Source organism: Myxocyprinus asiaticus, chromosome 16 (assembly GCF_019703515.2).
Source record: "Myxocyprinus asiaticus isolate MX2 ecotype Aquarium Trade chromosome 16, UBuf_Myxa_2, whole genome shotgun sequence".
NCBI lineage: Eukaryota > Metazoa > Chordata > Actinopteri > Cypriniformes > Catostomidae > Myxocyprinus > Myxocyprinus asiaticus.
In genome coordinates this window covers 42395578-42411941 of record NC_059359.1, presented here as the reverse complement: position 1 = coordinate 42411941, position 16364 = coordinate 42395578, and the positions used below count along the sequence as shown (strand labels likewise).

At 38.2% G+C, this 16364-nt stretch overlaps 1 protein-coding gene across 1 annotated transcript in view; it reads left to right on the top strand.

The window, feature by feature from the left end:
- The window catches only part of bckdhb (branched chain keto acid dehydrogenase E1 subunit beta), a 138666-nt gene extending 130774 nt beyond the window's left edge, over positions 1–7892 (top strand). The window contains exons 10-11 of the mRNA XM_051721591.1: positions 7258–7405; positions 7511–7892. Of these exons, the coding sequence (XP_051577551.1) occupies positions 7258–7398 (141 nt within the window). The 3' untranslated portion in view covers positions 7399–7405; positions 7511–7892. The remainder of the gene's footprint in view (positions 1–7257; positions 7406–7510) is intronic.
- Positions 7893–16364: the final 8472 nt, after the last annotated feature.

The window sequence follows — 16364 nt, the reverse complement described above, 5'->3', positions numbered from 1 at the left end:
TGGCTCCACTTTTGTTAGAAGTTTATACTGAATCATTAAAGAATGGAAAGCTTCCGCCAACCATGACACAAGCCCGGATCAGTCTGATTCTTAAAAAGGACAAAGATCCAAGCGAGTGTAAAAGTTACCATCCAATTTCCATGATCCAGCTAGATGTAAAAATTTTGGCTAACCGATTAAGTAAAGTTATGACATCTCTTATACATATAGATCAGGTGGGGTTTATTCGGGGCCGTAGCTCTTCTGACAACATTAGGCGTTTCATCAATATCATGTGGTAAGTGGTGAATGATCAGACTCCGGTCGCTGCCATCTCACTTGATGCTGAGAAGGCGTTTGATATGATAGAATGGGATTATCTTTTTAAGATTTTGGAAATGTATGGGTTCAGGAGTACGTTTATTGGTTGGATCAAGTTACTTTATAGACACCCTGTCGCAGTGGTACAAACAAATGGATTAATTTCAGATTATTTTACTCTGGATAGGGGCACCCGTCAGGGTTGCCCTCTTTCCCCATTATTGTTCTGTCTTGCCCTGAAACCATTAGCAGCCGCGATAAGAAAGGAGGATGATTTTCCAGGGGTGGTGGCAGGAGGTGTGGCGCAGAAGCTTCTGCTTTATGCAGATGATATTTTATTATTCGTCTCTGACCCCACTAGATCTATGCCTTGCCTCCACAGAATTATTAATTCCTTTTCCAAGTTCTCAGGATACAAAGTCATCTGGTCTAAATCCGAAGCTTTGGCTTTGACAGCGTACTGTCCAGTAACGGCCTTCCAGCCAGGCACCTTCCAGTGGCCCAAACAGGGTATTAAGTATTTGGGCATTTTATTCCCAACAAATTTGTCTGATTTAGCCAGAGTTAATTTTGACCCTTTAATAAAACGGTTTTAGAGTGATGTAGACAGATGGGCTTCATTACATTTATTGATGATTGGGAAGGTTAATGTTATTAAAATGAACTGTATTCCAAAATGTAACTGCTTGCTACAGTCTCTCCCGGTAGATGTCCCCCTCTCTTATTTAAAGCAATTTGATAGCATAGCGAAGTCTTTCATTTGGAGTGGTAAATGCCCCAGACTACATTTCAATAAATTACATAGGCTGATTGACAAAGGTGGGCTAGGCCTACCCAAAAAGAAGTTAAATCACACCCCATTATTTAGATGGAAGTTAAATCACACCCCATTATTTCACATTTGCACTCAGTATGGACAAAAGTCTCCAGAGTGTTTAATTCAGACATTTATCTAAATGTTGCCTCGAGCATATGGCTAAACCCCAAACTATGCATTAATAAGTCCCCTTTTTGTTGGTCAGAGTGGATTGCAAGGGGGGTTAATTAACTCGGTGATCTTTATGAGCGGTGTGATGAGATCCTTTGAAAATCTGGTTCAATATTTTGGGATCCACAGATCTCAGTTTTTTAGGTATCTTCAGTTACGCCATTTGCTCTGTACTATTTTTGGGAATAGCATACACCCCCCCTAAAGCAGCAGATACTCTAGGAGAGGTGATTTCTGCTTTTGGAAAGGGCCATGAGGCATCAGTGTATTACTCCTTATTAATTTAGAGTCTGGGGGACAGAGTCTCAACCACTCTCAAGAGATTATGGGAGAAAGATTTAAACTGGAATTGGAGGAGAGAGAATGGGCTAGGATTGAGAGATGCAAGGGTGCGCCTTATACAATTCAAAATTTTACATTAGTTCTATTGGACCCCCTCTAAATTGTATAGGCTTGGTCTTAAAGACACACCCACCTGCTGGCGATGCCAATCAGAGGAAGGAGACACGGCCCATGTTTTTTGGTGGTGTGCTGAGATTCAGGAATTTTGGTTGAAGGTACAGAGTGTTCTGTGTGACGTGTTGGGCATTCAGATTTCGTTTTGCCCCAGACTCTGTGTTTTGGGTGATGGGGCAGTCATCGACGTAGGTGACAAATACATAAACAATTGGGTCCTCACCAGTGCGATGATAGGCAGGCAGATTGTTTTAAGGGGTTGGAAGTCGGTGGGAGCACCCTCAATTCAGGAGTGGTGCGAGGAGATGGGAAGGGTGGCAGCCTTCGAAGAGGTAACATGTAGAAGGCTGGGGATATGGGATTCTTTTATTGGGAATTGGGGTAGATATTTGACGTTTTTGGGGGGCTCTCGCAATGGGTCTGTGGAGAGAGAGGTATAGTTTAGAGTTGTATGTTTATTATAGGTGTATGTGTATGTATTTGTATGTATATGTGTATGTATATGTATGTGTATATATGTGTGTGTGTGTGTGTGTGTGTGTGTGTGTGTGTGTATATATATATATATATATTTATTTATTTATTTATTATTTTATTCTCTGTATATGTGTGTACTTATGTAAGACCACTGGGATGTTCGTTTGGGGTCGGGTGGGGTTCTTGATTGGGGAGGGGAAGTAGTGGGAGTTAATGTTGAATCATTGTATATATGTTTTGTTTTTCTTTGTTTTGAAAATTAATAAAAATGTTAATCACAAAAAAATCTTGGCTAGACTCTCAAATCATTACAGACAGTTGTTGGGTGTGTAAACAAATTGTGCATAATGTTTTGATCATTTTTATTATTTTGTTACAGGTTTGAGTCTACGTCAGCTGATCTGATGATACGTAGTATTATCACTAAAAATTGTTCATTGTCTTACAACTCGCTGAGTGAAAGAGTGGCATGTTGCTGGGTGTAAAGGGTGATTTGTGTTTATCCTATGTTTAGGTGTGTGAGCTGGGTTTGGGTGGGCAGGTGGAGGCTTGCCGAAGAAGAGAAAGTGAATAGTTTCCCCTGTACGTTTAGCATGTTCATTCCCTCATGTAGTTTTTTGTGTTTTGATACAAGCAGTTTCTTTTGTTCTTTATATTTTGTTGTATTGCTCAGAATTTTAAAACACACATTTGTAACCCTGTAAAATGGAGAAAAATACTTTCTTGAAAAAAGGTTATATTGATATTGCCCTTCTGCAAGAGACTCATTTGAATGATGCAGAAAATGTAAAACTACAACAGGGTATTTTTGGACAGGTTTATTTTTCATCATTTACGTCCAGAAGTAGGGGTGTTGCTATCCTCATCAAACGTACTTTGCCTTTTAAAGTTTCAAGCTGTGTTAAAGATAGTGATGGTCATTATGTTATAATTAAGGGTACGTTACAGGGACAGATTATTTCCATACTAAACATGTATTATTCTCCAGCTCATCCATCTGACTTTATTACTGAAGTGTTTGTGGACCTTTCTGTCATGTCAGCGGATTTGATGATTGTGTGTGGAGATATCAATTGCGTGATGAATCCATTGATGGACAGATACCCACATAGTTCTGCTCCTCTTAATACTCAGGCCAGGTCTCTTCAGGCCATTTGCAAGGATCTTGGTTTGGTTGATGTATGGAGAAATATTTATCCTTTGGATAAAGAATATACTCCTATTTTTCTGCTTCCTGTTGCTGTCAATCTAGATTAGATTACTTTTTTCTTCCTAAAACTGACCTACATTTAGTTGCATCTTCTAACATACAAAGTATTTCACTTACAGATCATGCTAGTATGACCATGGATTTACTACTTAGGAGCCTGGTGGAGCGGTCTAGACAGTGGAGACTTAGTACTATGACTCTTAGGGACAGTGCCTTAGATTACTTCTCCTCTGAATTTAAATCCTTTCTCTCTATTAATTCATTATCTATAAATAATCCATCATTATTATGGGAAGCCTGTACAGCTTATGCAAGAGGGCTAATTATTTCATATTCTTCCTCTATTAAACATCAAAGAATGACAAATCAGAGGGCTTTGGAGACCGAGTTATTTGATAAAGAAAAAATGTATAACCGTTCTCCTTCAGCAGACTTATTAAAGGAGTTACAGGCAATAAGATCGGCCTTAGATTGTCTCCATACTGTGGATGCAGAGAATTAAATAAGATAATCAGACAGAGATTTTATGAGCATGGAGATAAGTTGGGGAAGTATCTACCATATCTTGCAAAACAAAGTGTAACATCCCAATTTATTGCGACTATTGTTGATTCAGACAACAATAGTTTTCATGATAATAGAAATATTAACAAGACTTTCAAGGAATTTTAAATGAATCTATATTCATCTGAACAAACAGGGGACCATCTTAAACAAATGGATGATTTTTTTCACCCAGATTAATCTCCAAAGATGCTCTTAAAGGCCCAATTACTAGACAACAGATTATTAACACTATTATTGGTCTAAAAAAACGGAAAGTCACCAGGACGGCTGGGTTTTGCTGTGAGTGTTTTAAAGAGTTTCAAGATTTGCTTGTTGATCCGTTGCTTGATGTGTTTAATTATTCTTTTGTTGTTAAAGAACTACCTATGACCCTTAAAGAAGGTAACATTTCTCTTATACTAAAAAAAGGTAAAAGCCTTGATTTGTGTTCTTCATATAGACCAACTGCTTTATTAAATGTTGATCGGAAATTGCTTTCCAAAATTTTAGCTTTGCACCTTGAAAATAACCTGCCAAGTTGTGCCAGCTATTATTGGAGTTGATCAAACAGGATTTATACAGGGAAGGAATTCTTTAAACAATATTAGATGCCTCCTGAATGTTATTCAGGCTTTTAAACGAAAATCCATAGATGGGCTTGTCCTCTCTTTGGATGCAGAGAAGGCGTTTGACCACTTTAAATGGTCCTATCTTTTTTACGCTTTGGAGAAATTTGGCCTAGGTGACCATTTTGTTCAGTGGGTTGGAGTGCTATATACAGATCCATGCTCTGCAGTTCTGACAAATGCCTGCGACATTTGTGTATTTCTGAGCTATGTGTTTTTTTTTTTTTTTTTCACTATTGTTGTTTTGTTTGTGTCTTTTGTACTCCAGTTGTGTTAAATAAAAAAAATAAAAAAAAGAAGTTTGAAAAAACTAAACAATGACTTTTAAACTATTAAAGACAGACCTACCTTGAGCTCTGAGGTTGTTAATTGATGGTATATGCTTCTGTTGAAACCATCAGTCCACTTTATTTCAACTACATTGCTTAAAAATCATTTAATATAAGAATTCCTGGTGAAGAACTACACTACCAATAATCCTGAAGAGAGATCCACCAATCAGAGAATCACGGCCAACAAAGCACGTCAAAAGAGCTCTTCAGTGACCGCACCCACAATGCACTGTGAATGACGCAATCGAATCAGTCTGCTTACACTTTCAAACTACTTATGTATTTGTAAATGTCTGAATATTTTGCAATAAAATGAAAATACTTTTTTTTTTTTCTTTTTTTTTTTTTATAATTATAATCAACAACTTTAACCTCTTCAACTTGGGAGCATTTTTGGACCGCTGCTAGCGATTTTTCACACTCAAATTTAAAAGCTCACCATTTACACATACTGTGGGCTAACTGTCAAAAATTGGTCTAATTTTTTCAGACCCCACATTTTGTTAAGCCATTTTAGCCCTCGCAAATGTGCTCGTCCATAGACATTCAATCTAATTTTCAGTTCAAGCACCACACTCATTGTTTCTAGATGCTCAATCTAGTCATTAGAAAACTGAGATTCTCCCCTTTGCAATGATGTTTAACATTTTATTTATCCGCATTAGAAGTCGATAACATATATTTCTGATGATTTGTTTAGCATGCCATTCCTGCGGGATTGCATATTTTGTTCTGGATATCCAAGATGTATTGATTCTGACTACCACCCCTGGAGTCTTGAGTTCGAATCCAGGGCGTGCTGAGTGACTCCAGCCAGGTCTCCTAAGCAACCAAATTGGCCCGGTTGCTAGGGTGGGTAGAGTCACGTTGGGTTAACCTCCTTGAGGTCGCTATAATGTGTGGTCCTCGCTCTCGGTGGGGCACATGGTGAGTTGTGCATGGATGCCGCAGAGAATAGCGTGAAGCCTCCTCACGCTCTATGTCTCCGTGGTAACGCGCTCAACAAGCCACGTGATAAGATGCGCGGATTGACAGTCTTAGACACGGAGGCAACTGAGATTCATCCTCCGCCACCCAGATTGAGGCGAGTCACTACGCCACCACGAGGATTTAGAGTGCATTGGGAATTGGACATTCCAAATTAGAGAGAAAAGAGGAGAAAAAAAAAAGATGTAACATTGGATTATTCACACAAGCATGCTCACAGACAAGTAAACAATGGCTCATTTTTTAGAGAACTGCCCAAGATAAAAGCAGATATAAAGGTATTTGGGGCTTACAGCAGCAGTGATCGACACATAAAAGAGATGTTTATATTTGAATACTTAGACATATCATATTTCACTTTGTGATTCTTTGGAAAATCTTTCATACTGTGGTATTAGGGCAACAAAATAAACTATACAGTCACATAACCATTTAGTGGCGCTTATTTGCGACAAGGATGTTTTAAGGCCTTTTATTTTGTTATTTTAAATATCATAAATGCTGAAGTGATTATCTATGAAAAGTTCAGATTCTAAGCATTCAATAAATACTACATATGCCTGACTTATTTATACTGGGACTTGATTATTTTAAGTGTAAATTATTTCGTGATATAGCGCCCTCTTTTGAACCCTCCGGCGGGTCCACAGATTTGAACAGGTTAAATCAATAGTTTTATATTTTTCCATTGTTTTTAATTCGAATACGTCATTCACAATGCTTCATGGGATTGTAGTTAATTCCCTCGTTAGACTGTCAGTACATGGTCTTGTATTTTCAAATACTTTTTTGCTTCAAATCAGAGTTTGCAATGTTCACCTCAGAGCTGGTTGGTTTTATTATTTGATTAATGTGAAAAATACTTCTGGAACAGAGACAACTTAAAAAGTGGGCGGGCACTGTTGTGCTTTATTGAACAGATGTCGTCCATACATGAATTTGTACCCCTTTTCTGCTTTAGTTTTCAATAATCCTGGGGATGTCAGGAAAGGTTGTGTAGTGATGCCATAAACTCCATTGCAGCAGTGTTGACTAGTATGGTTGATTTCGCCTGCTAATTTAAAGCTGAAATATGTAATTGAACTGTGAAAGGAGTCCATAGAAACAAGAAGCAATCTTGTTAGCATTATCGCGTCACACCTTGTTAGACCACAGTGTAATACTTGTAACCTTTTTATTTTGCCCTGTCTTTGTTCCTCCATACCCAAGTCATGTTCTTTAGTTCATTTTCAAAAAGCATGACAAAGTGCTTTGATTGTATGGCTAAATACAGTAGCATTTATTTGTATCAAACTGGTACCAAAAGAGTAATACGACCAAATCTATTCTCTGCAGGAGGAATGTTTCCTGAACTTGGAGGCGCCCATCAGCAGAGTGTGTGGTTATGACACTCCTTTCCCGCACATCTTTGAGCCCTTCTACATCCCTGACAAGTGGAAGTGCTTTGAAGCCGTCAAGCGTATGATCAACTACTAAAACACAGGTAAGCTTTTTGGCCATATGTACCATTTATACTGAAACTGAATCACTGACAAGTGCACCTTTTGTGTGTATTTGGACCAATATTTTCTCCTCTATTCTTTCACAGACGACACAGATCAAGAACATGAAACTCTTTCTCCTCTATATCAGTGAGCAAACAGGACAATGAAAACCTCATCATCACAGCTAATTAGGTTGCTACCTGTAGAAGGGGCCATGTTACCAGACTGGCTGCTTGGAAACTTTAGATAACAACCTAGATCTTTTATCTGGAGAATGTCATTGGTCACTGAATGAAACGTCTTATGAACACTTAATAAGTAGACATCATATTGGTACTTGCTGTATCTAGTCCTTAAATGTCCTCTTGTATTCTTGCTGTTGTACTCTTGCTGTTACCTGGATGTCACCATCTTCCATTTTGTTTTGTTTTTTCTTATTATGCTTATTTGGGAGTCAGCTAATTAAATGGCTGGTTTTTGCAGTGATACTGTTTCTGTCTACAGTTTTATCAATGAACATGCGTACCATCTCAGTTCTAAAAGCTTTGGTTTAATTAGACAAATAGGCTTTGTTTCAAAACCTAGTAAGCTGCATTTCTGTCTGCTGTCTACATAGACCACTTATAGGAAATAGCTGATTTGGATGTTTTACATAGGTAGCAACTCTCTCAACAGTCACTCATGCACATCACACAGATAACACTCCTTGCTTGCAGCACACGATAGAATCGAGTTACAATTGATTCCAAATGAAGTGGCTAAGTTAATGACTTGATACTCTTATAAGCACAACAATATATAGCACACACAACTATTGGGTGAAATAGTCCGTTTTTATTTATATTTAACCATTTTTATTGATAACTTTTGGTATTGATTGGAATACAAGTATATTTATAATCAACTTTTCTCTTGGCTCCATTCTTCACAATGCATTATGGAATTGCCCATAATGTATCCATGAAAGATATATGCAGTGCTGCCTTGACATTTGGCCAAAGTAAGGCTGCATAATTTTGATGTGTAATTTTTGGAAAAACCTGACACCATGACCTAACCAGTCAGGTAATTTAAGCTCAAAACCATACAAACAAGAAATCTTAGGACATAGAAATTCCTACGGTTGTTCTACTGTTGTCAACCCTGATAACATTTGTACCAGACACCTATTTGATGTGTGTGTTTACATCAGGAAGACATACTTTTTTTAGACATTGATGATTTAGAATGTTTGTAAATCTGATCTTCTCAAGATGTTTAGCAGATGTTAATTAGAATGTGATGCTTTCCAGATGAAAAGATCTAAAACAGACATCTCTGAGATGTACGTGTACGGAGCCCCCAAGAGGACAGGGTGGGAATTTCTTTTCTGAAGTAGTTTTACGTGCCCTCACAATAGTTTGTGTACCTTCGCAATACGTTTTCTGTGCCCTCGCAATAGTTTTACGTTCCCTCACAATACATTTACCATGGTTTTACTACAATAACCATATATTAACCTTGATATTCATAGTAAAACCATAGTACTAATACAGGAAAACAAAAACTATGGTATATAAAATCATTATTTTGTGGTTATTTTAATTTTTACTACAAATATCATGATATTTGTTGTAAAACTATAGTAAACACAAGATTAACCATGGCACTTTATTATAAGGTTACATTTGTTAACATTAGTAAATGCATTAGGTATCATTAACTAGCAATGAACAGAATATTTTTCACAGTATTTATTAATCTTAATATTAGTTTATAAAAATAAAAATGTTTCATTGTTAGTTCATGTTAGTTCTTATGTAAACATACAACATTTGATTTAAAAAAAATCATATGTTGAAATTAACATTAACCAAGATTAGTAAATGCTGTTAAATATTATTCATTGTTAGTTCACATTAACAAATTTTGTTTACTAATGTTAACAAATGTAACCTTATTTAAAAGTGTTATTACAATATTACTGTGATGGCTGTAACCACTATAGTGTGTATCATAGATAGGATTTACATTACTACAGTAAAACCATAGATAAACTATATTATTTGCATAGTAAGACCATGATACCCACAAAATTATGATTAGTTTTTGTTTTCCTTTATTATCACTGTGGTTTCACTACGAATATCATGGTTAAAATATAGTTACTGTAGTACAACCATGGTCAATTTATTGCGAGGGCACGCAAAACGTATTGCAAGGGAATGCAAACTATTTCGAGGGAACGTAAACTATTGCGAGGGAACGCAAAACGTATTGCTACGGAACGCAAACTATTGCGGGGGAACACACGAAAACTACTCCTAAAGTTCCTGCCCTGTCCTCTAAGGTGCTCTGTATACGTGTGCTATATGGGCAAGTGTTGACAAGTGAAATATAAAGATGCACTCCGCAATTGTTTCATTTATGTTGTCTTTGACTGACACCTAGGGGCATGGATGCAGCATCATTCAAATGCAACTGTTTTCAATTACCGATACCATTATAGAAACTCACTATTCAAAGTCATGATTAATGTAATCCATGAGTGAAAGTGTCCAATAACAGGGCTATTACTGAGATTAAGGCTGCGTTCTCATGGACTCGGATGTACGTCATTGCTTACATTGCGCGAGTGCCCACTACTGGTGGAACCTGTGCAGTGGGTTTAGCTGAAACACCCAAACACTTGATCACCTGCAGCACATTGAGGGCTGATGTCAATTTGTGGAATTATTTAGTGATTTTTCACCTGAGAAGACAATGTTTTCAGAGATAGATGTAATCACAGATTCAGGCAAAGTTTAGTTGTAATTTCAGAGGCTTATGTATAAATCTTATATGTTAAGATTTTTTAACCTGTTGATGTGTATGCCCCCCCCACCCCACCTCCAGAACCAATGTCACCTTGCCCAAATTAGTTCACACACACCATACAGTCTAGTCAAAAAATAGTTAATAATGTTGTCATATTATAAAGATGTATAATTTGTCAACATTATGAACAATTCTGAACAGCACACTATATGGTAAATGTGAACCAATCCAAGCAAAGTAAAGTCAAACCCATGAGTGGGGTCAATGAGCATCAATAAGTTTAATCAAGGTTTACGAAAACGTAAAAATGGTCAGTTTACATTGAACAAATAGGTTATGGCTATGTAACAAACAGTCAGTTTAAGATAGCTAGTATTATGCTGTTTAATCTCAATATAACTTTTCTAAACTGCTTAATTGGCCAAACTTCACTTCTTACATACATTAGAGTTGTGTGGGGTGGGGTAGTTTGAGCGCGATCTGTGCTGTGATGTCATGATCTAGTTGCATTGTGGTATATGGAGCTGCCTGAAACATACTCTACGGAAGTACATGAAAACAAATGCGATCACTTGGCCACCGCGTTGCCAACGTGCGGTCTGATTAAACATGTTTAACGTGCGTTCTTGCGTTACTGTGGTGGGAAAAAACCTCGGTAATCAATGGGTGAAACAGTTACCTTTATACGTCTGTGCCATTAAAACCGGATGTGATATACAGTATATACACCGATGTGCCAAAAACATTATGACCACCTGCCTAATATGCTGTTGGTCCGCCACCTGCTGCCAAAACTGCTCCGACCTCCTGAGGCATGGACTCGACAAGACCTCTGAATTTGTTCTATGGAATCTGGCACCAAGACATTAGCAGCAGATCCTTCAAGTCCTGTAAGTTGCAAGGTGGATCTGCCGTGGTTTAGACTTGTTGGTCTAGCACATCCCAATCGGATTGAGATCTAGGGAATTTGGAGGACAGGGCAACACCTTAAACTCTTCATTATGTTCCTCAAACCATTCCCAAACAATGTGTGCAGTGTGCATTATCCTGCTGAAAGAGGCCACTGCCATCAGGGAATACCATTGCCATGAAGGGGTGTACCTGGTCTGCAACAATGTTTAGGTAGGTGTCACATGACAAATTAAAGAAATATCCACCACACGTTTTATGTTTCCTTTATGTGATTTTTGGAGCTACAAAGGTCTGATCACCATTCACATAAGGACCAACAGAGCTGAGATATTCTTCTAAAAATCTTTATTTTTGTTCTACTGAAGAAAGAAAGTCATACACATCTGAGATGGCATGAGGATGAGTAAATGATGAGAGAATTTTCATTTTTGGGTTAACTATCCCTTTACATTTTTGTTTAAGACTAAATCAAAATACACAGGGCTTCAATAGATTTACATTATAAGAGCAAAATCTTGTCTTATAGTAAGACAACCAGAGAGCAACAGTTGCTAAGGTAGGATTGTTTAGTAACACTTGTCAGGATTGACTTGCTTAGTTTCCTTGGTTAATGTGTGATCATACTTTACATAAATGTCATCCAAGGGCAGAAAGTTGTAGTTGCTGTATTGTTCAAAAGAAGCTCTTAGGGTATAACCCGAGTTGGAAATCCATCATGTCAAACCTGTAGAGATGGAATTTAAATTCTTCACTGTCAACGAGTGATGATTTTTGGAAGCTGCCCATTTATAACTCAGAGATTGTGGAATGTCATGGAATGTGTTCAAATCTTAATCCACCATAAACAGGTCATATTTACTGTTCTGCTGATGTCCAGGTTTCTACCCTGAAAAAAATATTGACATTTATACCACCTGTTTGCAAGTAATGTAGACTGGCATGCCATTGACAGACACATATTCATGCCTTTTCTTACCTATTTTTGCTTGCTTATTGAAAATAAAAGTACTAATACTTTGTGTAATATGGTGCTATCATGTTTTTGGACACGTCATCAAGCTTTTCAGAGCTAAAAACTCAGAGAAGCCTTCAAAACACAAAACCAAAGAGATAACACTGATGACTAAACATCTGGTAAAGTTACGTAAGGCCTGTTTCACACAGCTCATGTAAGCAGTTCTTATTCATTTCAGTGCTCAGAAGAAGCATGTTTTTAAATATTGTATATGCAATACATAATATGTAAGTTGTCATGTTTACACTATGCATTCAGCGCTCTATACTATATCTTATTGTGTTTTATTGACTTGATCTAAAAAAAAAAATAAAATGACATGGTCCTGGAAAATGTCTCTAAGGGTGTGTTCACACTTGTAGTTCGGTTCTCTTGGTTCTCATGGTCTGGACCAAAAAAGAAGATTATTCATTTAGTCCTGGTTCGCTTAGCGTTCACAATGGCATTTTTAACACCGAACCTAACGATACAAAAGGCAACAGGAAAAGTCACAACCTGATTGGACCGCTTATATGATGTATATTTTGCAATGGAACTTGCCGAACATCCAGAACAATGCTGGCTGCTGGGCTAAATGCGCCCGTTATACTTATATATGCATATATGGTGGTATTTTTACCAGCTGAGAACAAACGAAGAGCTAATAAAATGTGTAAAGGAGTCAAAAATGCGCCAGGAATTCCTCCGTTGCACACACAAACGAAGATATGCTGCAAGGACGGCTGACGGCGGTTCCGACTCCTGTACCGGACTGTAATGGGCAACATAACTCCAATGATGAGAAGAACCAGGTATGCTTGAGGTCAATATTAAAGGCAAATTACTTCTGTTTTTGGTCCGTTTAGACGTCTTTGGTCCATGTTGCGTTCATATATCAATCGAACCGCACCAGAGTTCGTTTGCAAGCAGACTGAGACCCACTATTCAGGCGGTCTCGGTCCGCTTGTTTGGTGCATACCAAGGTTCCGGTGACAGCGTACACACTTGTTCAAATTAACCGCACTATCAGAGCAATCGCACCAGAGTTCCTTTTAATCGAACCAAACCTGCCAAGTGTGAACACACCCTAAATGAACGATTGTACAGATGTAGGTAAGTTTGCACCAGCTCAGCAACTCAAGTGTGTTGTTCCTGTTGACTGATCTCGACTGATTGAAGAAATCAACTGGAAAAAAATTTAGGTGGAATGCTGGTTCAAACCCACCAATGTCGTGGACCAATGGCAGTAAAAAGGTGTTGGCTGCTACAGTACAACTGTTTTCTGAACGTTCGCTCCAGCAAGCTGTTTTGAACCACTGCAAAAAAAACTCAAAACACCTTAGTTTTAGACAGATTTTTGTTTTCAAAATGACATCACACCAGCTCGTTCTTCGATATCGCTTTAATTGTATTGGTGCCAGAAAGTTCTGAAAGAGTGTTTAACAGATAGGAAAGCGTAAGGTTCATTTTGAGGGTATGGAAAGAGCCATGTCAGTTTGAAATAAAGCGGCATTACAGCAAATTGACTTTTATTTGCTCTCTAAATGGATGTCAGAGTGCATTCAGAAAAAGTTGAATTGTTTCAACTTTTGGTCACATGACAGATTGTCACTTTCATAAAACTTCGCATTTGCCCTCTACGTCCTCGTGACACACCAGCCCCATCAAAATCAATGGAATAACTGCATTCTTTGATGCAGCGTAAATGCAAGGCCTTGGCCTTGAAGAGGATTCTCTGAGCACTGAAGACTTCCAACCACAAACCGTGGACAGAATATAAAGTTAAAATGGTGTCTTTCATTTTGGTCATAGTGAAAGCGGAATGCGACCACACTGGCAAGCCTGGGCGCTCTGTTGGGCGTGGCAGCTGAGATGACCTCAGGTTGAGTGTATTCTAGCATTCATCGCACTGACACTGTATCATTACTCAATTAAACTTATTAAATCTGTCCGAAATGGTCTGCTGAGATCAATGCTTTCGGCCCAACGGGAGGCCACATGGACACTCCTATCTGAGGTTATCTGATACACAACTCTTACTCATTCACAAAGAAACATGCAAAACCTCAATTAGATATGGGTAATGACAGTGACGTGTTGCTGTGAATGTTTAAATGAATCTGTCAGGGATATCTTTGCTAGGCTGATCTGCATCAAAATCCATCCAGACACACTAGATAAGACAATTAGCAGAAATGACAGTAACCAGAGTAGACACTGGCAATAGGTCACATGGTGAAACATAAAATATGTGCATAACATTTTGTTCTTCACAAGCCAGTTAGAAATGTTGCATGTCACTTGTCAGTATGTGGTCATGCTGCTGTCCAAGATATTCATTCACTCATAAATGGACATAAATGAACAGACTGTGCATTTTCAGCTTTTTTCCATCATACCCTTTATTTTACCAATCACAAAAAAGTCTAGACCATTAAAACCATTTAGGTGATGAAATCAGAATTACTTGCTTATACCCAATTACTTTATTAATGCATGTTTCTGGTCTTATCGTGAACAATACATTGGTGCATGTTATTCAAAAAATTTGTCTTAATCTTTTATCAAAATATAACTTGCTCTGTCATGACTTTCCTTTTGGCCTCATGTCTCAAATACTGGCAGTGTTCAACATGATCACATGGGAAGTCGGCATGTTGCTTACTAATATTCCAGTTCCCTGACACTGGCCCCATTATGCTGTGTTATTGACAAGCGACAACCCCCATCAGGCATTTTTGCATCGGCAGGCTGCAATGAGAGAAGAAACTTGTTGCCCACTACACTACCTGGAATATACACTCACTGATCACTTTATTAGGAACACCTGTACACCTACTTATTCATATGATTATCTAATCAGCCAATCGTGTGGCAGCAGTGCAATGCATAAAATCATGCAGATATGGGTCAGGAGCTTCAGTTAATGTTCACATCAACCATCAGAATGAGGAAAAAAATTGGCTCTCAGTGATTTTGACCGTGGCATTATTGTTGGTGCCAGATGGGCTGGTTTGAGTATTCTGTAACTGCTGATCTCCTGGGATTTTCATGCACAACAGTCTCTAGTTTACTCCGAATGGTGCCAAAAACATCCAGTGAGTGGCAGTTCTGCGGACAGAAACGCCTTGTTGATGAGAGAGGTCAACGGTGAGTGGCCAGACTGGTTCGAGCTGACAAAAAGGCTACAGTAACTCAGATAACCACTCTGTACATTTGTAGTGAGAAGAATAGCATCTCAGAATGCACAACATGTCAAAACTTGAGGCGGATGGGCTACAACAGCAGAAGACCACATCAGGCACTTTATTAGGACCATAGTGTTCCTAATAAAATGCTTAGTGAGAGTATATTTTTTTTTATAAATAAAAGCCTGTGAACTCTTATTATTTGAAACAGGTTATTTTAAATTGGGTAGAGAGCAACAATAAAAACAAAAAACATCTACAACATCTAAAAATGTGAATAAAATGCAACTTTATAGACTTTTTAACATGCATTAAATTTCAATAGAGTCTTTTAAAAGCAATCCAAAAAGTGCCACCAAACAACAGTCCATTTGAATACATCTTCAGAGCTCAGTGCTTGCAAGGTAACTCCCCAGTAACAAAACAGTGGATAACTGGAGCACATAAAAAAAACCTTCAGAACAACAGCAGCTCCACTAATCTGCCTAAACATCGGGAGTGGACTCTTTCGCTACCCGGTCCGTGTGGTTCAGCCTTGGCAGAATGCTATGCCACTACACTTCCGGCTCTCACTCACGCTGCTCAGTGTCGGTTCGCAGACTCTACTTTCGTGACTCAAACACTACTGGGCTTCCCTGTCTCCACCTGCACACTATCCTCTGCTGGCTCTTTCTGTAAACAAATACAAATCCCCACCCAGCCGCGATCCTAATTCGTCCCCATGTAACAAGAAAATGTTGTAATAAATCAAAACAATTAAACCTCGCAGCAGAGTAATTCACTAATTTTGACAGTCTGATTTCAGTCCCAGGAAAAAGGGAGAAAAATAACTCTGGAGAGAAAACATGTCAATACACAAAAGAATAAAAGGGAACAGTGATCACAGCAAGAGGAAAAAAAAAAAAAACCCACTCAAACAGTGAAAAACACACCACACAATTATGAATATAATTCTATACAAGTATGACATGTTCACCTTTTCCTGAGCTGCAACCAAAAACACGTGGGAGCAGAGCCCTTCCTTTCAAGGTTAGCACAACAAAAAGTAACATGGTGGTACTCTGGTGA